Source organism: Lucilia cuprina, chromosome 4 (assembly GCF_022045245.1).
Source record: "Lucilia cuprina isolate Lc7/37 chromosome 4, ASM2204524v1, whole genome shotgun sequence".
Lineage (NCBI taxonomy): Eukaryota > Metazoa > Arthropoda > Insecta > Diptera > Calliphoridae > Lucilia > Lucilia cuprina.
Window position 1 is genome coordinate 76,791,594 of NC_060952.1, and position 25,468 is coordinate 76,817,061.

General features: G+C 29.6%; 1 protein-coding gene across 3 annotated transcripts; it reads right to left on the bottom strand.

Moving 5' to 3' along the window:
- Nucleotides 1-3,861: 3,861 nt before the first annotated feature.
- Nucleotides 3,862-17,875, bottom strand: LOC111686825 (titin). Of its 3 annotated transcripts, none has more exons than XM_046949479.1 (3): nucleotides 17,739-17,875; nucleotides 5,864-6,638; nucleotides 3,862-5,793 (listed from the first exon to the last, which is right to left on the bottom strand). In XM_046949479.1, exons 2-3 carry the CDS (start codon nucleotides 6,585-6,587, stop codon nucleotides 4,208-4,210), a joined length of 2,310 nt encoding a protein of 769 aa, XP_046805435.1. In that variant the 5' UTR covers nucleotides 6,588-6,638; nucleotides 17,739-17,875; the 3' UTR covers nucleotides 3,862-4,207. The 3 variants fall into 3 exon arrangements, with proteins under 3 accessions (XP_046805435.1, XP_046805434.1, XP_046805436.1); XM_046949478.1 differs by lacking the exon at nucleotides 17,739-17,875 and adding an exon at nucleotides 10,569-11,169; XM_046949480.1 differs by lacking the exon at nucleotides 17,739-17,875 and adding an exon at nucleotides 7,931-7,949.
- Between the last annotated feature and the right edge of the window lie 7,593 nt (nucleotides 17,876-25,468).

Consider the following 25,468-nt stretch of genomic DNA (forward strand, 5'->3'; position numbering starts at 1 on the left):
CTTTTAGAGAAAATAAATCACGCATTCATCGCTTTCTGTGGATTGTCTTTTTTTGTGAAAAAGCATGATAAAAAGCTATTTATAAAAACTTTTTCTAAAAAAGTTAAGAAAGCTTTTTTTTTAAGAAAAGTAATTTCTAACGTATCTACAGACTCTTAGAGAAAAAATTACGCATTCTTCATTGTATTCGACGTTTTTTTATTATAAACAATATTTTGTTAAAAATTTTGCAATTTGTTGTCATAATATTGTTTAATTTCCCAAATACTATTAAGACTAATGAACGATTTTTCCGTAGGCTAAACAAAATTAAAACAAACTCTCAGAAAAATAAAACTAAAATGAAATAAAATAAAATACTAAAAACATCTTCAATATTTACGATAAACAAAAAGAAAGTTTTGCTTTTTGAATAGAGTAAAATTAATTGTAAAATAAACAATGGCTTAGCTTTAATTTAAAAAAAGAAATAGGACGAAAATAAGAAAAAAAAACTTCTCCATACTAATTTTAAGTCTAAGTCTATTTATTAAAAGAAAAGAAAAAAAATCTTCAAGTTAAAAACCTGAAAATAAAACAACTACATAATATTTTCTAAAACTTTTTCCTTCTGTTATCTTTAGAATTTATGTTTTGCTGTAGAAATATTTCTTTTATTTTAAATTTAGTTAATAACTAATTATACTATTAACATTAACAGTATTTAATTAATAAACAAGAAAATACACTAAAAAAAGCCAGAAAACAAAAAAACATTTGTTTTGCTTTCTTATAAACTTGAACAAAATAAGGCTCTTATTTAAGACACAAAAGGAAACATTAATAATAGTTTTTGTTGTTTCCTTTTACCAAAAAAAAATGATATCCTCAAAAAATTAAATGTAAATATTTGAAAATCCCAATTGTGATTATTCTAATAAAACTGAATTAAAAAAAAGTAAGCACGTTTATGAGTTAAAGAAATACAAAAAATACAAAAACTAATTACGTTAAAGAAAACAATATCAATGTTATATTAATTGATAAAACTAAAAAACAAAAATAAAAACAAAAACTGTGTAGCATACGTTATTATTACATGTAAAAGAAACTTAATTTAAACAAAGACAAAAAGAAAACAAAAACATACAAATTTATATTAATTAAATGAAAAATTAAACATTTTTTGCCCCTTCCCTAGCCCCCTTGAAATAATGATAATAAAATGAACCTGACATTTAATGTAAAAAATATATATACAAAAAGACTTTTCTTATTCCGATCATAAATGTAAGTAGACAAATGTTGGAAAGTTAATATTGTTTTAATATTTGAGTAAACAAGTCATTACTTTAGTACGTAGTCTAGACTGTAAGCTGGTGTTTAGTCCAAACTATAGTCTAGATATCAAGTATAATGAAGTGTGGTCAATATTCTAGTGTTTATTCGTATTATATAGTCTAGTTTATAGTCTAGTCTATGGTCCAGTCTTTAGGTTAGACTATAGTCTAGTCTATAGTCTGGACTATAGAGTAGTGTTTAGTCTAGTATATAGTATAGTCTATATTATAGTGTACAGTTTAGTCTATAGTCTAGACTATAACATATTCTATAGTCTAGTTTATAGTCTAGTCTATAGCCTAGTATAAAGCTTGTTCTATAGTCTATTCTAGGCTTTAGTCTAGTCTATAGTCTAGTCTATTGTCTAGTCTATAGTCTAGTCTATTGTCTAGTCTATAGTCTAGTCTATAGTCTATTCTATAGTCTAGTCTATAGTATAGTCTATAGTCTAGTCTATGGTCTAGTCTATAGTCTAGTCTATGGTCTGGTCTACAGTTTAATATACAGTCTAGTCTACAGTCTAGTTTATAGTTAAGTCTATATTCTAATCTATAGTCTAGTTTATAGTCCAGTCTTTAGTTTAGACTATAGTCTAATCTATAGTCTGGACTTTAGTCGAGTCTATAGAGTAATGTTTAGTCTAGTCTATATTACAGTCTATAGTCTAGTGTAAAGCTTGGTCTATAGTCTAGTCTACATTTTAGTCTATAGTGTAGTGTTTAGTCTAGTCTATAGTCTAGTCTAAAGTCTAGTCTATAGTCTAGTCTATAGTCTAATCTATAGTCTAGTCTATAGTCTAGTCTATAGTCTAGTCTATAGTCTAGTTTATAGTCTAGTCTATAGACTAGTCTATAGACTATAAACTAGACTATAGACTAGACTATAGACTAGACTATAGACTAGACTATAGACTAGACTATAGACTAGACTATAGACTAGACTATAGACTAGACTTTAGACTAGACTATAGACTAGACTATAGACTAGACTATAGACTAGACTATAGACTAGACTATAGACTAGACTATAGACTAGACTATAGACTAGACTACAGACTAGACTATAGACTAGACTATAGAATAGACTTTAGTCTTGTCTATAGACTAGACTATAGACTAGACTATAGACTAGACTACAGACTAGACCATAGACTAGACTATAGAATAGACTTTAGTCTAGTCTATAGTCTAGTCTATGGTCTAGTCTATAGTCTATTCTATAGTCTAGTCTATAGTCTAGTCTATAGTCTAGTCTATAGTCTAGTCTGTAGTCTAGTCTATAGTCTAGTCTATAGTCTAGTCTATAGTCTAGTCTATAGTCTAGTCTATAGTCTAGTCTATAGTCTAGTCTATAGTCTAGTCTATAGTCTAGTCTATAGTCTAGTCTATAGTCTAGTCTATAGTCTAGTCTATAGTCTAGTCTATAGTCTAGTCTATAGTCTAGTCTATAGTCTAGTCTATAGTCTAGTCTATAGTCTAGTCTATAGTCTAGTCTATAGTCTAGTCTATAGTCTAGTCTATAGTCTAGTCTATAGTCTAGTCTATAGTCTAGTCTATAGTCTAGTCTATAGTCTAGTCTATAGTCTAGTCTATAGTCTAGTCTATAGTCTAGACTATAGTCTAGTCTATAGTCTAGTCTATAGTCTAGTCTATAGTCTAGTCTATAGTCTAGTCTATAGTCTAGTCTATAGTCTAGCCTATAGTCTAGTCTATAGTCTAGTCTATAGTCTAGTCTATAGTCTAGTCTATAGTCTAGTCTATAGTCTAGTCTATAGTCTAGTCTATAGTCTAGTCTATAGTCTAGTCTACAGTCTAGTCTACAGTCTAGTCTATATTCTAATCTATAGTCTAGTCTATAGTCAAGTCAAAAGTCTTGTCTATAGTCTAGGCTATAGTGTCTATAGTCTATTCTACAGTCTAGTCTATAGTCTATAGTATAGTCTTTAGTCTAGTCTATAGTCTAGTCTATAGTCTAGTCTATAGTCTAGTCTATAGTCTAGTCTATAGTCTAGTCTATAGTCTAGTCTATAGTCTAGTCTACAGTCTAGTCTATAGTCTAGTCTATAGTCTAGTCTACAGTTTAGAATACAGTCTAGTCTACAGTCTATTCTATAGTCTAGTCTATATTCTAATCTATAGTTTAGTTTATAGTCTAGAAAAGTCTAGTCTATAGTCTAGTCTATGGTCTAGGATATTGTGTAGTCTATAGTCTAGTCTGCAGTCTAGTCTATAGTCTAGTATATGGTCTAGTCTATATTTTAGTCTATAGTCTAGTCTACAGTTTAGTCTATAGGCTAGTCTCTAGTCTTGTCTATAGTCTAGTTTATATAGATTATAGTTAAGTCTGTAGCCCAAACTATAATCTAGTCTGCAGTTCAGACTACATTATATAGACTAGACTATAGACCTAACATTCTTATATATGATAAACTTTAGTCCAGTTACATTAGTCTGTAGTCTGTACTAAAGTTTATATTATGTATACATAGTTTATTATAATCTATATAAAAACAATTAAGAAATAAGAAAAAAATAACCAATATTTTAATTTACAATTGTAGGAATTTATTTCATACCTAAATAGATTACTTAACGGTAAACTTATAAAATATGAACAGTTTAGGGAAATACAAGAATTCATTTAAAAAATATAGATTAAAATATACCTCTATCGATATACCTCAACAAATAACTTAAAATTAGTTAGACTACGATAAATAAGTTACTAACAAATGAACGTATTCTGCATAAAAATTAAGTGAAATCAATATATGTATTAACTAAATTAATGGAGTTGTGTCTTTTAAGCAAATAAGCTTTATAAGCTTTTAATTGTTTAAGGAATGTTAATTGTTTTGGAATGTTTAATAATATTAAAAGAAACTTAATTAATCTTCATTCATTTCACTGGCTGCAATGTGTAAAGGATTTTGTTCTTCATTAGTAAAATCATTGCTATTATCTTGTTCTTCAGCTGTTAAACCATTTTCGTGCTGCTCATCAGCTGATTGTGACTGATCTTCGTCTACACCCTCTTCGTCACCCTCCTCATGATCATTCGATTGTTCATTATCATCTTCTTCAGCCTCATCATGTTCTTCCTCATCTGCATTGTTTTCCATTACTTCTTGATCGTTTTCTTCATGTTCTTCTAACTGATCTTGTTGTTCTTCTCCATCTATATACACGTCTTCTGCATCTTGTTCCATTTCATGCTCACCCTCACCCTCATGTTCTTGATTATGTTCATCATCCTCCACTTCCAGTTCTACATCATCTTCCATTTCCATTTCTTCTTCAGCTTCTTGAACATGTTTGTGCTGCATTCGTACTTTACCATTTACACTAGCAGCTTTTACAGCTAGCTCTTCTCTATTATTTGATGACTCATTTCTATTAGTTTTTATGGAACCCACTAGCTGCTTAACGGAATGCATTATCTGCTGAGTTTGCTCTTGGAAAGCCTTCATTAGCATCTGATCCTGTTGCATTTGGAATTTGTGCTCGCGTTCAAGTAATTCATTTTGTTTCTTGAAGAAATCTCGCATCATTTCTGTTTGCATTTTACGCAATGACGAACTTAAATCGATCATTACATTTTGTAATACTTTGCCATAGCTTTGACCATCATCGAAGTTATTAAACGATTTAGAGGAATTCTTTTCTTCGTACATACTATTATTATATTTCGTTTGTTTACCCGGTAACGGATCTTGCCATTCGAGACGCCTCTTTCGATTGATATTATTTTGCAGGATATTTGAGTTATTTTGCATTATCAGATGTTTGGTAGTGGGCACTTCTTCCAATCTTCTGTTAGAAGTTTTCTCTATGGCAGGTGGGGGAGGTGATAATGATGCCTCTAAATCAGGTATAGCTCTGTCGGGCCTTAAAGAATATGGAGTCTTACGCATGGGTATTTGTTTCATTTTGGGATAACTGGGTGAAGGAGTAGACGATGAACGTGTTTGCATAGCAATATCTTTGGTTAAACGCACCGGTTGTGGTGGTGGTGGTGGTGGTGTCGTTTGTTCGTGGTGTGAAGGTTTTGGTATAAGTTTAGGTTGAGCAAATTTTACAGGTTCTCCACTTTTTAAATTCGACAGATTGGCTACACGTATGCGCGGTGTGGGTGGCATGGTTAGTGGCGGTGGCGGTCTGTTGGGTGTTATAGTATTCGAGGAATTTATGGTTTTTGCGAAAGGTGCTACTCTTAGTGGTGGCATTTGTGCGGGTTTTGTGGCAGGTGAGGGTGTACTATTGGGCGTTGAAGTAGCTGCGGGTGGATTTTTGGGCGGTCTTCCTCTACCACGATGTGGTACTTCTACAACTTTAGGTACTGGTTCTGGTTCTTTGCTGGGTTTTATTTCTATATTAGTATCCTCTTTTTTAACCGGTTTATCCGATTTGCTGGATGAGAGTTCTTCTTCCAAAGGATCTTTGTCAGAGCAATTATTTTCAAATGCTTCATAACCTATAAATAAAATTTTAGATTTAAGTTTTAACTTTTCTATAACTTTATATATTTAAAAATGTTTGAATACCTGTATCCTCTGGTTCCGATTTAACTGTTCCCAAACGAAACCCAAATATAGGATGAGCCATGCCAAAACTATCCTCATCCTCTCCATTAGTTGCACCCACATCTGAAACACCTCCCTCTACGCCACTTATCACCATACCACTAACACTGGAGGCATCTCCATCCACCGAACTGCAGGAATCGTTTATACTTTGATTAAGACCCGTTATCATTTTATGTATCGTTTCATAAATTTGTGGCGGTACCATGCGCGGTATGACCCTATTACGTCTCGATGTCATGTAAGTACTTTTCAGAAATTTCCACTTTGTCCATATCTGAACATGAGACTTTTTAACAAAACCGTTTCGATGCATTATCACCTCAACATCTTTGAAGACATTTTCACTTTTCACCGTTTTATCATTGAGCTTTTCGAGGGCTTTCACCTGTTGCATCGTATACAACATTTCCATTACCTCATCGTTACGCCAGAGATTACGTTCAGTGCGTTCCTTTGACGCCTGACTCTGTTGCATTTCATCACGATCATTGTGATGTTTTTGTTGTGAAATCGGTTTGAGCAGGTCCTCAACGTCACGTACAATTGTTGGCGTACTCGTAGTTGTTGCTTTATTGGGTTGTGCAACTTTCTTGTAGATCGGTTTCAATTCCATACCAGAATCTTGTAATTTTTTCATTGGTAATTTATTGTTATTGGAATACAATTGTCTTCGAATAATCATTTTACGTAAGAGTAATGAACTAAGATAGTTCAGGTGTTCTGTGCATAAAATCTGTAATACAAAAAGTGAAATCATTAGGATTATTTGATTAGATTCGTAAGTGAACTTTTTACTTGAGTTGTTAATATCTAAATTTTTTATAGATCAAAAAAAGTATGTAATATTTTCAATATTCTTGAACTAAATGACCTTTCAAATGATGTATATTAAAATTTCATTGAAAAAAATGGAAAAATATAAAAAAGCTCACGAAATATTGACTCACAGGACCAAAATTAAGAGTAATGGTATCTTAGAATAAAATAAACTGTTATTTTCGGTGAGAACATTGAAATTGGACGCCCCTAATATATACATTTACATTAAAAGTTGCATTTAAAAAACAAGTGGGAAAGTATAGTCGGGCATGGCCCACCATATAATACCATACACCATGAGTATATTTTTAACATTTTTATTTTTTATAAAGTAACTTTTACGTTGAATATTACCATAATTCCAAAATATTTAAGCAATTTATTGATAAAAAACCTAAAATTTCTAAATGAGACTTTATATAGGTCAAATATGGGCCGATCCTAAAGGATACATTTAAAAATAACAGTTAGTTTTGTTGAGTTTCATTGCGATACAAATGGTTACAAGTCAATTTTAGACGTTTAAGACATTTTTTGAAGGGGGTTTGTATGAGGGCTAGGGTCAAATAAGGGCCGATCCTTACGAAAATCTGCAGTGTCATTTATACTCATATAAAACTTATTTGTGCTTATATTAGAGAGATAATAGAATATTTGACGTAATTATGGCATAAAAAGTTCAAATCGGGAGGTACGGTTGTATGGGGGCTAGGTGAAATAATGGATAGATTTCAACCAGGCTTCGTCCCTGTGCCAAAAAACATGCTTGGTCCAAATTTTATCAAATTATCTTGAAAATTGCGGCCTGTGCCTTGCACATAAGGTTTACATGGACAGCCAGCCGGACAGACGGACGGACGGACATGTCTTAATCGACTCAAAAAATGCTTCTGAATCGATGGGTATTGGACCAATATTTTTGTATGTTACAAACATCAGCACAAACGTATAATACCCTCCCCACTATAGTGGTGTAGGGTATAATGAATAATATGTTTTTAAACCTTTTAACAAACATATTTAATTTCCTGTCGCCATTTTGATTTAAATTAATTTTTATATACATTAAAAGACGACATTTATTTTTTCAACTTTAAATTAATGTCGTTAAAATATAAAAATAATTCAAATCCATTTTTAAATTTTTATATGAATCTTTCATTAAACATTTGTTTTATAAAATCATCTATAAAACGCCATCCATACAATCTATTTATTTTCATTTTATTTAATAAATTATCTAAATTAGACACAATAATCTCAAATTTGACCACTCTTTTAACTAAAATACATTTTCTCCAAAATCAACAACCACTTTTCGTAAAAAAATCATTCGGAATGAAAAGAAAAAAGATAGAGATATAACAAAACAATACAAAATCAAATTTTCACATAATGAAAAGTAAAATAAAAAACTACTCATGCTATATATTTTCAATACCCAATATAAAAAGCAACAACACAAGAAAATACGATATTAAAACGTAGTAGCCAGATTTTCCTTTTCTTTTAAACCCACATATTTCACTTTTATATTCTATCTTAAATCACTTATAAAAAGAAGAAGAATAATAAAGAAATTTACAATAAAAACTTTCAATAATAGTATAAAGTCTAGCCTATGGTTAAGTAGATAGTCTAATCTGTAAGCTATAGTCTAGTCTATTATCAAGGGTATAGTCAAGTCTATAGCCTACTCTATAGTCTAGCCTATAGTTTAGTCTAAAGTCTAGTCCATTGTCTAGTCTATAGTCTTCTTTATAGTCTAGAATATATTTTATTTTATAGTCTCGTCTATAGTGTACTCTATGGTCTTGCCAGTATGCTATTTAGTTATTCTGTAGGTTATTCCATAGTCTAGTATGCTATTTCATAGTCCAGTCTATAGTATTTTTATAGTCTAATTTTATAGTTTATAGTGTACTTCCTAGTCTATTCTGTAATCTAGTGTATATGATATTCCATATTGTAACCTATAGTCGAGTGTGTAGGCTATTTCATAATCTAGTCTAGTCTATAGTCTAGTTTTATAGTACATAGTCCGTAGTCTATTATACATTCTAGTCCAGTTTGTAGTCTACTTTATAGTTTAATCTATAGTATAGTCTACAGTCTAGTATATTGACTATTCTAAAGTCAATTCTACAGTCTAGTCTATAATCCGGAGTATTGCCTAAGACTAGTCTATAATCTTGTGTATAGTCTACAGTCTAGTCCGTAGTCTAGTCAATAAACTTGTCTATAATCTAGTTTATGGTCTAGTCTAAGGTCTAGTCTAAAATGTACTCTAGTCTATTGTCTAGTGTATAGTCTACAATCTATTCCATAGTCTAGCCTTTTCTCAAGTCTATGTCTATAGTCCAATCTAGTCTAAAGTCTAGTCTATAATATAGTCTATTGTATAGTCTAATGACTAGACTATACACCTATATATAGTCAAGTCTATTGTCTAGTCTATAGTACAGTCTATAGTCCGGTCTATAGTTTAGTCTATAATCCAGTTTATAGTCTAGTTTGTAATCTAGGCTATAATCTAGTCCATAGTCAATTCTGTAGTCTAGTACATAGTCTTATCTATAGCCTAGTCTTAATTCTGGTCTATTGTCTAGTCTATAGTGTAATCTATAGCCCAGTCTATAATCCAGTCTATAGTTTAGTCTATAGTGTAGTCTATAACTAGTCTATAGTCTAGTCTATAGGCTAGTCTATAGTCTAGTCAATAGTCTAGTCTATAGTCTAGTCTATAAACTAGTATGTAGTCTAGTCTAAAGTCTATTCTAAAGCCGAGTCTACAGTCTAGTCTATAGTGTAGTCTACAGTCTAGTGTATAGTCTAGTCTAAAGTCTAGTCTTTAGTCTAGTACATAGTCTGATCTATAGTCTTATCTATAGTCTATATGATATGCTATTCCATATAATCTAGTCTGTATGTCCATAGTCTAGTCTGTAGGTTATTCCATAGTCTAGTCTCAAGTATGTATAGTCTAATGTCTAGTCTAAAGTCTAGTCTGTAGTCTAGTCTATAATCTAGTATATAATCTAGTCTATAGTCTAGTCTATAATCCAGTTTATAGTCTAGTCTATAATCTAGTCTACAACCTAGTCTAAATTCTGGTCTTTAGTATAGTTTATGTTATAATCTATTGTCTAGTCTATTGTATAGTCTATAGTCCATTTAATAATGTAGTCTATAGTCTAGTCAATGGTATGGTCTATATTATAGTCTGTAGTCTAGTCTATAGTGTATAGTCTAGTCTAAAGTCTAGTATATAGTCTGATCTATAGTCTTTTCTATAGTCTATATTATATGCTATTCTATATAATCTAGTCTGTATGTTCATAGTCTAGTCTGTATGTTCATAGTCTAGTCTGTATGTCCATAGTCTAATCTGTAGGTTATTCCATAGTCTAGTCTCAAGTATGTATAGTCTAATGTCTAGTCTTAAGTCTAGTCTAAAGTGTAGTCTATAGTCTAGTCTATAATCCAGTTTATAGTCTAGTTTATAATCTAGTTTATAGTCTAGTCTACAACCTAGTCTAAATTCTGGTCTTTAGTATAGTTTATGTTATAGTCTATTGTCTAGTCTATTGTATAGTCTATAGTCTATTTAATAATGTAGTCTATAGTCTAGTCAATGGTATGGTCTATGTTATGGTCTAGTCTATAGTATACTAGTTATTAAATTATTCTTTCAAATAAAAAGCAAAAAAATAATAATCTGGCAGCTCTATATTAAACTAAAAATAAATTGAGTTTTTTTTTTTAAATTTACGTAAATGTTAAAATTTTGTCTTTATTATAAATTGTATTTTTATTTAAAATATTTAAATAATATTATACTTACAAGTGTTTAAATGAAATTGTTAGAGATTTTCGCCTTTTATTTAAACATTTTTTCGTACTGTGCAAAAAGTGGTAATAGAAAAAAGTAATAATAAAGAGATTTTGTGCGAAGAGAAATGTGATAGATGCCAGTTAATAATGACGTTTGTTGTTATTGTTTTTGTTGTAGGTCGTTTTGTTATTATTTTAAGACTTAAGAACGAATGAACACCCTTTTTTTCGGTTCAACAAAAACTTAGTAATTGTGGAAGAGTGTGTGTGTGTATGATTTATATTTTAGTAGTATTTCGAATAAAAATGTTTTCAAAAGAGAAAACTCAACAACGTAAGAAATATAGGGAAATATTTAATACACGTGATTTTGTTTTATTTTTCTTTTTTTTTCTTCTTAGTATATTAATATTTAAATGACAGCATTTTAATTTATTTTAAACAACGACTAACACATTATTATCTAAGTTAGTCAATGTTTTTTATTAATTTTTAACAATTGAACAATTTTCAAAATCTTTTTTTATTTTGTAACACGTTTGTTGAGTTGTTTATAATAAAACTCAATACTCTACGTACTAACAGCGGCGAACAACGTACGACAACTGAAACGTTTTGAGAAAACTTTGAAACCTACAAGCAAAACCACCACCGAAAAAAACAAAAACTGAAAATAAAACTGAAACACGCTAAATATTAAATGAAAAAATATATATATTGTATATATATCAAAACACAGAATACACTAATAATTCCATACGAAAACGAATAATAACGACGAACTGATTTCAATACTGGTCGTAACGAAAATTAAAACAATAACAAAATGTATAAAAAAAACATAAAAGTAGACTAAAAGTAAAATGAAATAAGATTAAGATATGAATGAATAATGTCAGAAGAAAAGGAAATAGGTGGGTAAAATACTTAAGAAATAAAATACTAAAAAATCTTAATACCAATAATATAGTAATAAAATTCAAAATATATAATAAGATTACATTTTTGTAATTATTTATAGCGATAAATTTTTTTAAAAAAATTAAGTAATTTCTTAATTTTCTTATCAATTTATAATTTTTGTGATTTTTTTTTCATAAATTACATTTTGTTGAAAATTATTGAATTTTTTATTTTGTATTCTCTAACTCGAAATACATACATACACGTTGTATTTTAATCTCTATCTATGGATAATTATAAAAAAAATAATGTTTTCTCAACCCCGTTTTAAAAAAATTTACAAATTTTGTTGTTTTTATTTCAACGTTCCATTTTTCATTACGTTCCCATATTAAATTATATTCTTCTTTTCATTTTATTTTTTTTTTAAGAAAAAAAATTTTCACACAAAACCACTTTTTTTAATCTTACATAAGTTCCCAACATTTTAAGTCAAAGAGTCCGCAAAACAAAAAATATTTAAAATGAATTCTACATTAAATTTCATTACTATCGTTTTTATACCCTACACCACATTAATGGGGTGGGTATATCAGGGTTGTGCTGGTATTTGTAACGCACAATATCAGCACAACCTTAAAGTATACCAATCAGCTCATAATCATTTTCTGAGTCGATTTAGCTATGTCCGTTTGCGTGGCCATTCGTATCTCCATGTAAACCTTGTAATCAAACTTCAGGTCGCAATTTTATTGATATTTTAATGGAATTTGGCATATGATCTTCTATCAAACCATAGATTAGGGTTCTATAAATCGACTTTCGAATAATCGAACAATCGACTTTTTGTCGAAAAAAGTCGAAAAGTCGAAGTCGATTATTTTGTTCCAAAAAAAAATCGATAACTCGACTATCGTCTGTGAAAAAAGTCGACTTTGTTAATAAAAGTCAAAAAGTCGGAAAAAATCGAAAATAGTCGAAAAGTCGGAAAAAGTCGAAAATAGTCTAAAAGACGAAAAAAGTGGGAAAAATTCGATAAGTCGGAAAAAGTCGAAAAGTCGACTATTTATAAAATACTTATAGTCGAAAAGTCGACTTTTAATTAAATGATAAAAGTCGAAAAAACAACTTTTCATAAAATGCAAAAAGTCGACTTTTAACTAAATGAAAAAAGTAGAAAAATCGATTTCTCAACTATAGAACCCTACCATAGATCATTGAAAATAGTTAACATCGGTCCATTATTTCACCAAGGCCCCATAGAACTGAACCCGCCAAATAGGGTTTTTAAGTTTATAATTGTGTTTAATATACTCGTATCTCAACAAAAAGCTGAAAAACCAAGTTATATAGCCATGATGATCCTCATGAACTCTATAATTATAGATCCTCATTTGACTCTATAAAAAGCCCCCTTCAAAATTTGACTTAAGTGTCCACATTAAATGACTTAAGTATATCGGAGCCATACATAATTACGTTTAATTTACTCGTATCTCGACAAAAAGCTGCAAAACCAAGTTATATACTAACCTTGATGATCCTCATGAACTCTATAATTACAGATCCTCATTTGACTCTAGTCCCTATAAAAAGCCCCCTTCAAAATTTAACTTAACTGTACACTTTAAATGGCTTGAGTATATCTGAGACAAGGTACAATTTAACTAAATCACATGTTATTTTTGTAGCAGTCGTAGGGCATTATATGATCGGCCTCGCGCGTCTATAATTTCTTATTTTTCTTTAAATTGGTCTAAGACCCATAAAAGTATATTCTAGAAATATTATTGTTGTTTGGTATCGGTTCATGATTTATTTAGTTATTTATTTATTAAGTTAGTTAGTTAGCTAGTTAGTTAGTGCATTAGTTAGTTAGTTAGTTAGTTAGTTAGTTAGTTAATTAGTAAGTAAGTAAGTTAGTTAGTTAGTTAGTTTGTTAGGTAGTTAGTTTGTTAGGTAGTTAGTTTGTTAGGTAGTTTGTTTGTTAGTTTGTTTGTTAGTTAGTTAGTTAGTTAGTTAGTTAGTTAGTTAGTTAGTTAGTTAGTTAGTTAGTTAGCTAGTTAGTTAGTTAAACATTGTTCACTATCGACCCACTTACAGCCCCATACACCGATTGAGAATCTCAGCCTGTGAATTAATAACCACTTCATTACCACTTGTTCGTTGTTGGTCGGTCGTTGTGTTTCATTTCGATTCGACGCAGTTTCAGTTTAAATTTTTGTTTCAACACATTGATTTTGAAAAACAAAACTTTTTCAATATGGAAATATTCGAATCAACAAATATACACAAAAACAAACAAATAACAAACTTGCTCTCCTTCTCCGTGTTCCTCTTTCAGAAACATACACTCACTCTCTACATCTCTAACGTTCTCTAGGTTTCTTTTCTCATTTTATCTCTTTTACTTTTTTCTAACTATTATTTAAAATTTTAATAAATACCTACACAAGATATGAAATTAAATAAAATGAAAAATAAAAATTATCGTCAGGTTTTTAAGAGTTTTCAAATTTTGTTTGTATTTGTTCGTGTGTTTATTTAGTTTAATTTTATTATACCTATAGAGTATATAGTTGTAGATTTTGTTCCGACATTTAAAATTGTTTATTTTTGTTTTGATTCATGTTTTTCTTTTGTTGCTAAATAAATCATAGAAACAATAGTATGAATTATTCGTCATTTCTAATTCCTTCTTTTTTTATATTTAAATAAAATGTTTTATTTTTATTTACAGATGACTAGTACGCAATTGTTTATAAAATTTATAAGTTTTATTCATAATTAAATCGTTATTTTTAAATATTTCAATATTTTAGCTTAAAGATGGAAATGTCATATCAATATTTTTGCGAAGGTCACTGACCATCAGACAAAATTTTTAGTTATAAACTCAATTGAAAATTTGACACTTTAACAGTGTTGACAGCTGCAGTGTTTAAGAAAAAAGCGTTAAAAATAACAGGATATTGTGAATTTCCTAATAATGAGCATATTTATTAGGCTTCGTTTCAAAAAATAAAATGTTTCCCGTTTTTGTGATATCACAACTTTTTAGAAGGTTTTTGTATCAGTGAATACTATGCTGTAATAATTTTTCAAAATTCCAACTCCTTCTTCTGCATATCTGAGGCGGAAACCACTGATTTTGAGCGAAATTTTTTAGAGAGCAGAAATTGTAGAATTTATAGGAAATCATGCTCTAATAATTGATTTTATAGGAAAAATCAATAAGAATGAGCTTAATTTCACACTTTTATAATGCTTCAAAAGTGCTTGTAGTATTAACCAAAGATGCACTTTTTTCAAAAAATATTTCAATAAAATGTGTCTTTGTGCATAATCAAAGTATGCTTTTTGCTGAGACAAATGGTGCAAAAACAAAAATTTTATCATTAACCCTTTAGATGTGATGAGAATTTAAATTTTCAGATTTTAAACTTTACAACGCTATATTTCGAAAACCACGGAAGTTATAAGGCATTATATGGAACAGTTTACTTTATTTCGATTTTCAGCATGATAATGAACCAAAACCTTTGGAAAAGTTGATCTAAGAGTAGTTATCGAGTAATGAGACCCAAATTCTTTGATTGTCCATCAAAATCTCCCGACTCAAGTCCCTTACCAACTCAAAAGGACCAACGATTTTCATAAGAATATCAAAAAGTTGCTTAAGTTTCGAACGGATATTTATGGAGTTAATTCAGTTATTATTTTCTTGTAACTCACAGCGTAATGGAATTAAACTTTCGTTGTTGTTATTATAATGTAGACACATAATGTTATTATTATCAATTATATAATTTTGAATAAATCAATTAAAATAGAAAATATAGCACTTTGTATACAATGCCAAAACAAGTTGCTTAGGTTTCGAACAATACTGTATATCTTAAATTTTCCTGTAGAATAGTATACTAAAGTCAGATTTGAAATATGTACCGTAGTTTTCGGTCTATAAAAAATGTCGCCCAAAATCGGTATTTTGGCCGCAGATATGCAGATGAAGGAGTTGAATTTAAAAAAAATAATTACGCAAATATTAGCGCTGTTCCAAAAACTGCCATAAAAAGTATGATATCACAATTTCAAAAATATTGCGTGAAGCCTAATATTTATACAGACTTAAGTCTAGCATCACTAGTCGATAATATAGACCAGACCATAGTCGAGTCTATAGGCCAGAATAAAGACGACTATAGTCAATCGACCAAACTATAGTACGCCTATGTGTCACAAAATATTCGAGTTCATAGATTACACTTTATTATAGACAAACATATGTATGATTTAAGTCGAGTTTACAGATCAGATGATTCTATAGGCCAGACTACAGACGAATATATAGAAAAGACTATAGTTCATTCTGTAGCGAGACTTTTTCGAGCCTATAGACCTGACTATAGTTGAGTCTAAAATGAGACTTTATAGCTATATATTGAAAAACCAATAATTTTAGCAACCGTATTTAAGTCGTTATTAAAAATCACTGAATTGGCAACACTTGGCCATTTAAGATGTATCTTCACGAAGAAACTTGTGTTGTGCGTATCTAATAGTATGACGAGACAACAAAACTACGAGATACATTTTCAAGTAAAGTAAATTTTAAGGTGCAAAACAATTGAATTGAAGTTAAGTGAAAAACCTTTAGAACTTAACATTTCAAGAGAAACAAGTACCTAAGTGAGCAAAAGAGCTATGTATGTATATGTATACTCAGTGTTGCCAACATTGGTCAAGCAAAACGCGCGCAAAAAAATTAAAAAGGGGTAAAAAAGCGTAATTTTCTAACTGAAAATGGGTAAAAAAGCACTAACGTTTCTTCAGTCAAATATTGTTTATTTTAATAAAAATTGCACATTATTTCGCTCATTTCCTACAAGACTCCAAAATTCGTTTTTTAGAACATTGGGCTGCAAAACAAAACATGCGTCATACTAAAGTCTTTCACCGGTGTGAGTTAGATTTTTAGTAACGTAAGAACTAAAACTAATGTTTGACGAATATTAGATAAATAAGATGAGAATTTTAAAAATAGTAAAATGTCATTAAACATTCAAACTGACAGGCACACTACCAACTGGCCAACCGATCTACCCACACCCAAATTGTAAAATTTTACAAAACTTATGAAATATATATTTTTTTTTGCAAAATCTATATATATATTATTTTTAAGTTTTTTGAGTTCTGGAAAAATTGTTAATTTCACTGATAGTGAATAACATAACTTATTTTAAAGTATTTTGAATATTTTGTTTTTTTGTTTTTGAAGAATATTTGCTTTTGTACATAGATTTTGTTTTGTTGGTCAGTTATAGACCAATCGTCATAAAATTCGGCATAAAGAATTATAATAAAAAATAATGAAGTAATCATGGAGGCTTTTTATATGAGGGATAGATTCAATTGTGTAAAAAAATTATATAAAACTTATTTTTTGTCAATTTTCATCGCTGTACTCATATTTTTAAGGGGACCTTAATAGGGGGTAGGGTACGTTACCGATAAATCCGAATTAAATTCGGTAGGAAGATTACATTTGTATAAAAGTAGTTTATTTCGATTTTCTCCGCTAAACACGTATTTTTAAGTCAGTAATGAGCGTTAAAATCAATTTTTGAAGGTGACCATATGTGGGGGTAGGGTCAATTATGGACCGATTGCCGTAAAATTTGCTAGAGAGATTTTGGCTTATATAAAACATATTTATGTCGAATATTTTTAAGTCGGTAATGAGTATTAATGTCATTTGGTAGAGAAATTTTGATGCATATAAAAATTTGTGGAAAAATTTAACTCGTTTGCTCTTTACGTTCTAACCCTATCGTGCTTTCAACAGACAGACGGACGGACAGATGAACAGACGGATGGACATGGTTAGATCGCCTTAGAATTTAATAAGGACCCAAAATATATACGACCAATGTGTTACAAACGGAGTGACAAAATCAATATACCTCACTCATCTTGAGTATATGTTGGGTATAAAAAGCACTAAATGCACTGTCATAAAATTAGAAAGCACCACTTTAGTGCCTTTTTGAAGAAAGGCACCATGAGCAAAATTTTCCGCGTTTGGCACACCAAAAAGCACCGCAAATAGTGCTAAAAGCACTAAGTTGGCAACACTGTGTATACTTCGAAAATGAGTACGATGCATAAATAGAACAATTGCACAATATGTCAGTAAGTGTGTACTAATTAAATGAGCTAAATATATGAAAAATAGGTAAACAAATTTTTGAAAAAAATACTTTAAACCCACCAGCACTAGATTTATATGAAATTAAATTTCTGCTCTTTTTTTATTTACACTTTTTTAAATATTTTGTAAATAGGTTTTAGATACGAGAGTATGGACCATTTCAAAATTTTATTTACTCCGTTTGACAACAACTTGAAGACAACACATGTTCCTGTTTGTTGTATCTATGAATCAAAACTGATTTAAAAAAAGAAAAAGAAAAACTTTCCGGTTTGAATGTCAAAATATTGTAGTATATAGTCTATGGTTGTTCGGATGGATGTTTGGACGAATGACTGGATACATACAAAAACGAAAATGGAAAAAATAAAAATTTACGAGTATTCAACATCAATTTATTTTCTTTTTTAATTTCGCTGTGCGGTTAGAACGCGAATTAAGAAGAAGTGAATAGTAAGACAAAAAATAACAACACTGTTTGTATAGAAAACATTACTAAATAATAATAATAATAATTTTTCTATATTTTAAAAAAAATTTCTTTAATATTTATTGAGTATTGATTTGAGATAAAATATAGTTTTAAGAAGTTTAAATGTATCATGAAACAAATAATATTATATACCCACCATCAAATCGTATGTCGTAAATGGTATACTATCCAATAAACATCAGGGTGATATTTAGAATAGGGTTCAAGTCAAACATTTTGGGTGGCTACTTGTAAATATGCTAAGTTTGAAAACATCGGCCTATATTGTCCATAGCAAACAAACTGCAGTAATAGATAATATTTGTGCAAAATTTCAGTTCTTTCCGTTCGGACTCTTCTGTGCTTTCAACAAACAGACGGACCAATATTTCGTTGTATTACAAATGGTATGACAAAATTAATATAATCACTATTTGATGGTGGGTTTAAAAAGTCGAAACCCAAAAAATACTTGCTCTAAACTGGGGAATAAAGTTCTATATTGAAGATCCATAAGCTGAAATATATCACCAAATCAAAACACAAGTACGAGCAAAAGTACGAGCAGAAGTACGAGCAATAACGGAATGCGTAAATTAGATTAGAATAAATATGGCGCCCACAGCGCTTTATATATTTACCGACAGCCGAAATGCAATTAAGGCGATATCAGGAAATAGAACTAAATTTAAGACTGTATTGGAGGTAAGGTTCACATCATATGGGTACCAGCCCAGTCGGGAGTAGTCGGTAACGAAAGAGCGAATGAATGTAACAAATGCTGAGCTAAAAATATGGGCGAGAGAATCTTATAAGACCTCATGGAATCATAGGTAGAACCACAAAAATCCTATAGGGTGACCCTGATGCAAGCAAGACAAAAAATCTCCTCAAAATGTGCATGTCTGAATATGGTCTAGTTTGTGGGCTATTGAATAGCCTTTGGACTAGGTTATTGAGTAGCATGTGACCTAGTTACTTTATTAGTATGGTCGCTTACAAATAGGGAGTTAAAGAAGTACTTGCAATTTCGCTAACAAAGAAGTTGTTGAGTAAGTTGTTGTGTTTTTAATAATAAATAAAATCCAGAGAAAATACGTGACCATGTACTTCGTTAGTTAAATGTTCTACTTACCGTGCCACTGTTTAGCTATTATATTGCGCCTCAAATAGTTGTTTTCAGATACAAATTTAATTTTCTTTTCTTTTTGTAAAACACAATTTTTAACACGCAATTTTAAATAAAGTGCGCCAACAAAATGACAACGCCGAAAATAAAGTACTTCTAAATCAGATAAAAGAAAGCCATTACTAGAATAATTTAACGTAATACAGACGGTAAGTAGTAGTCACTGAAAAGTCAGTGGTTACGAAAGTAAAACCAGTTTTTCTGGGGTGTATTAACTAGTCTGTAAAGTCTATAGACACCTCACAGAGTCGATTTTAAAGATGCATGCTATGGGTCATTCGGGGTTAAAAGCCTAGAGGGTTTAAAGTTTAAACAGGTCCTATGGATCTTAAATATATATTTTATTCTATATTAAATTTTTAACACGTATTTAAATAAAATGTGCAAAGTGACAACGCCGAAAATAAAGTACTTCTATATCAGATAAAAGAAAGTCTTATTAGAGTTCTTTAAAGTAATGCAGACGGTAAGTAGTTGTCACTGAGAAGTAAGTGTTTATGAAAGTAAAACCAATAAACGTAGATTTTAAAGATGCATACTAAGGGTCATTCGGAGTTAAAAGCCTAGAGAATTAAAAGTTTTAACAGATCCTATAGATCTTAAACGTAATTCTCTAATCCTTCTACATTTCTTTTTTAAATAGTCCTACTTGTATTTATTTAATCTAAAAATCTGGAAAAATCGATTTTCAGAAAGTTTTTTCTACAAAAGCAACTACATTTTTTTATGAATTTTAATATTTTTTTGAGTAATTATGTATGTGTATGCTGTTATAAGGATAATAAAAAAATATCCTTGACATATTTCAATAAAACAGCAAACTAAAAAGGAATGAATAAAACTCAATACAAAATAAGTAAAATTGAAAAAAAATACGAAACTTATATTTCAATGCGCATTAAAATTTTCAGAGAGTTTAAATAAAAATAAAAATTTCAAAATGAGAATAAAATTTGTATTTGATAATTAAATTGCAGTATTGAGATTTTAAATGTACAATTTAGGGGTGGATTTTTTTTTTGTGAAAATTTATATTCTACAGAATATATATGAAAAAATGTTATGAAATAAAGTGGAATTGAAATAATATTTAATAATTGTTGAAATGAAGGTTTGGTTATAAAAAATTTTAATTAGATTCTGTGCGATATAAGTGGGTATTTTATAATCAATAGATTTATCGATTAAAAACATAAAGTTTTTTTTAATTCTATAGTTTGGTGTTTTTTTAAATCAATTGAAATGATTTGAGTTGTTTAAACAATTTAAATTTAAAATTTTTATATTTATATATAATTTTTTATTATACAATGTTATCTTTACTTTTGAGCTGATAAAATAATATGAACTTATAAAGTAATAGAATATTATCTCGAAGAAAAAAACAAATATATATTTGTGATTCAATGCAATTTCAAAATAGAGAAAGAGAGAAATTTTGTAAAATTATGACACATTTAAAAATTTTCAATACTAAGAAAGAAACCAAAATGAAATCTTACGTCAAACTTGTCTAGAAATTGTCATTCTAGCTCTTTTTTTCTGAATTCTCTGTTTCGTTTAACAATTTGTTGACTCTTACTATTTGTGACTCTATTTTTAGCTTTAAATATAAAACTAAACTAAAACCAAACTTGTATCGAATACATAATAATAAAAGTAGATATTTTTTTCCTCGTATTTACTATTTTTATTTTTCCATTTTTGCAAAAGTTTATTCAACTGGAAATCTTTTTGTGTGTGTGTAACTTTTTCTCAAAATTTTATACTTATATATATTTTTTCGTATATCGTGTGTATTTGAGAATTTTGGCTTTAAATACCGGTTTAAGTTGAAAGATGTTCTTTTAAACTAAAGTTTAAGAATTTTAGTAATAATAAAAAAAGAATTTTCAAAATTAAAGCTACACCATTTCCAATTGCTTTTCAAAAAAAAAAAAATCAATAGAAAGATACAAAAGTATAGTTAAAGTGTCAAAATTAAATTAAGTTTTTATATAGAAAAAGAATTGACTTTACAAAGAATTTTATTAACAAAAAGGGCGAATTCAAAGAGACTTCGGAAACTTCTTTTATAGAAACAAGTACGAAATTATAGTCGGGCGAGGCAGGCCATATAATACCCTACACCTTTTACAAAAATATAATGTGATTTAGTTGTCCTAATAAAGCATTTAATTTAAATTATACCTTGCATTTTATTGTTGAATAAAATTGTGAATATTTAAGTGAAATTTTGATGGGAGCTTTTCATAGGGGCTAGGGTCATATGAGGCCCTATAATTATAGATCTCCTGATCAAGTCTAGTATAGAACTTGGTTTTTCAGCCTTTTGTTGTGATATGAGTATATTAAACATAATTATGAAATTGGCGGGTTCAGTTGTATGGGGGCTAAGTGAAAAAATGGACCGATATTAACCACTTTCAATAGGCTTCGTCTACGGTACCATAGAAGATCATGTGTCATTAAATTATCTACAAAATTGCGACGTTTAGTTTGATTACAAGCCCTATTCGGGGGTTCAGTTGTATGGGGGCTAAACAAATGGACCAATGTTAACCATTTTCAATAGACGTCGTCTACAGTACCATAGAAGATCATGTACCAAATTTTATTAAATTATCTACATAATAGCGACCTTCAATTGGATTACAAGGTTTACAAGCTCTATTCGGGGATTGAGTTGTATGGGCGCTATGTAAAATAATGGACCCATGTTAAGCATTTTCAATAGGCTTCGTCTATGGTACCATAAAAGATCATGTGCCAAATTTCATTAAATTATCTAAAAAAATATGTCCTTTAGTTTATTTACAATGTTTGCAAGCTCTATTCGGGAGTTCAGTTGCATGGAGGCTAAATGAAATAATGGACCGATCTTAAGCATTTTCAATAGGCTTCGTCCCTGGGACAATAAGGGATCATGCATCAAATTTCATTAAATCATCTACAAAATTGCGACCTTTAGTTTGATTACAAGGTTTAGATGGACAGACGACCGGACATAGCTAAATCGATTCCGAAAATAATTCTGAGCCGATTGTTATACTTTAAGGTGGGTATAGAACCAATATTATTGTGCGTTACAAACATCAGCATAAACCCAATATATCCTCCGCATTAAAGTGCTCTAGGGTATACAAATATCGATATTAGAGACACATTTTCTATAGAAAAAATATCGACAATAAAAGACTTTTCTTTAAAAAATCGTCATAAAAGCGACTTATTCCATAGAAAAAATGTCGATATTGGAGATACTTCTTCGGTAGTAAAATATCGATCTTAAATAGACTTTTTCTATAGAAAGACTTCTATAGAAAAAATGTCGACTTTAGAGAGACTTTTAATATATAAAAAATTTGACATTAAAGAGTATATTTCTATAGAAAAAATGTCGATATTAGAGAGACATTTTCTATGGAAAAAACGTTGTCATTAGGAAAACTTTTTCTATAGAAAAAATGTCGACTTTAGAGAGACTTTTAATATATAAAAAAATTGACATTAGAGAGTATTTTTCTATAGAAAATATGTCGATATTAGAGAGACATTTTCTATAGAAAAACGTCGTCATTAGGGAGACTTTTTGTAAAGAAAAAATTTCACATTAGAAATATTTTTTCCATATAAAAATGTCGACATTACAGAGACTTGTTCTATAGAAAACATGTTCGCATTAGAGATACTATTGACATTATAGATACTTTTTTCTAAAAAAAAGTGTCGACATTATTCTATTAAAAAAAATTAGATGTTAGAGAGAATTTTTCTTTAGAAAAAGAGACAGATTTAGAATGAAATGGTGAAACTTTAAAGAAAAAAATATAATTTGGGTCAGATTCTTTCTATAGAAAAAGTGTCTATCAACTTCAGTTGGACTTCTCGCGAAAAAGAGACGACTTTACTCAGACTTTTATTTGGCAAACATTTTTCAAGTTTGTCATACATTTTCTTATAGAAAAAGTGACGTCTCTAGTCAGATTTTCCTGTTTAGCTACATTATTCGCTAGTTACATTTCCTTTTTTAGCGAAATTTTCCAGTTTTTAATCTTCTTAACCATGTTTTGTTACAATAAGGGCGGGTTTCTTACTACTCAGTTAAACTAGGCTTAACTTGCTGTTAGATTAAACTCGGAACAAATTTAGGCGGACTTTAACCGATAATTGGTAACTGAAAAACACGAAACATATATTAAACTAGGTTTAACCAAAGATTGAAGATTATCTTTATCAGAAAAACTCGCCCTAAGTTTGGCATTTTAATTATTGTTTTTTTTTGTCAGGGTCACAATTTATTATGGAGCACTTAACTACCACAAAACCCTTTTAATTATTAATTTAATTTTACTCCAAAGCAAGTTCTCAAATAAATTTGACCTTTTTTATTCATATTACTACCATTCCAAGTAAAAATACATACATAAATATGTATGTATGTATGTATATTCATTATTTATTTAAGAAATCATGATTTGTTTACTGTCGTCAAAAGCAGACAGACACGGTTAATCTGCAACGTCACTTTTATATCCGATGACTCGTTCAAAATCCATAACGTCATACGTCTAGAGAAGAGTAAAATTGGCAACAAATGTCAGCAGTTCTCATTGAAGAGTATTCCCCCTAGTACAAGAGTATCTCAATATAATGTTCGTGTTATTTCGTAAATTCTACAACATGTGGTTTTTTGTATATAGTATAAATTTTTCTTTTTATTTCACTTTACTTTTTATTTAGATTTTCGTTTTTTAATTGTGTGTTTTGTTTTGTTTATCAATTTTTATTACTTGTTGGCTTTGGCATGCGGCACATATAAACATTTTTGTTGTTAAGAAAAAAACAGCTGTTTACAACTTGTTAGACAGAGAATAGAAAACAGCTGTTTTTTTATTACGTTTGTTCGAACATGTTTGATGATTTAACCTTATGATGGCATGTGATTTTGACTGGGATACAAAAGCGTACCAAACTACAATGAATTCAAATATTTATTTAAAAAGATTAATTAAATAAAGTGTAGTCTATAGTTGTGACTATAGAACATTATATAGTAATGACAATAAAATTGTCTCGACTACAATAGCACAAAGTTTAAAAAATATATAAAATACTGCTAAAAAATATTATATTATTTATAACAGAGCCATGTCTGTAGAACCGTATGTAACCTTGACAATAGAACAGTCAACAAAATTCTTGACCATAAAACATAGCGAAGACTTAAGAAAAATCTATAGACAAAACTATAGAATAGCCAATAGCCAAGACTATAGAATTGTCTATAGTCAAGACTATAAAATAGTCTGACTGTAGAAAATCTTCAGTATTTCCTATAGTATGGTCTTTATCCTTGACTGGACTTTAGTCTAGACTACTGTCTGGAATATAGAGTAGTCTATAAATAGAACTATAGAAGACTGTATTATAGATTATAGAACATTGTATAATGTCTTTAATCCGGACTATTATTGTATAGACTGCACTACAGTAATGTCTATCGTCCGGACTATAAAGTAGTCTATAGTCTGAACTATTAAACAGTTTATAGTCAGAACTAAAGAACAGTCTATAGTCTGAAATATAGAACAGTCTACGGTTCAGACTATAGACTGTTCTATAGTTCAGACTATATACTACTTTATAGTCTGGACTATAAAATAGTCAATAGTCTGCGTTATAGAATAGTCTGAATATTGTCTAGACTATAATATAGTCTAAGGTCCGGACTATAGAGAAGTCTAAAATCTGAACTATAGAACATTATATATTGAGAACTATAGTCTGTAGTAGAATAATGTCTAGATTGGATTAGAGTATATACTATCGTCCGGATATAGAGTAGTAGTCTATAGTATAGTCTATAGTCTATAGCCTGGATTATAGAATATTCTATAGCCTGGACTACAGAATAATCTATAGTCTGGACTATAGAATAGTCCATAGTCTTGACTATAGAATAGTCTATAGTCTGGACTATAAAATAGTCTATAGTCTGAACTATAGAACAGTCTGGATTATAGAATAGTCTATAGTCTGGACTATAGAATAGTCTATAGTCTGGACTATAGAATAGTCTATAGCCTGGACTATAGAATAGTCTATAGTCTGGACTATAGAATAGTC

Bases quoted from the DNA above. Each gene is read 5' to 3' on its own strand.
- LOC111686825 (XM_046949479.1), bottom strand. From the start codon at position 6,587: ATGATTATTCGAAGACAATTGTATTCCAATAACAATAAATTACCAATG. The intron at 5,794-5,863 runs GTATTCAAACAT...TTTTATTTATAG, and splicing joins ATCGGAACCAGAGGATACAG to GTTATGAAGCATTTGAAAAT.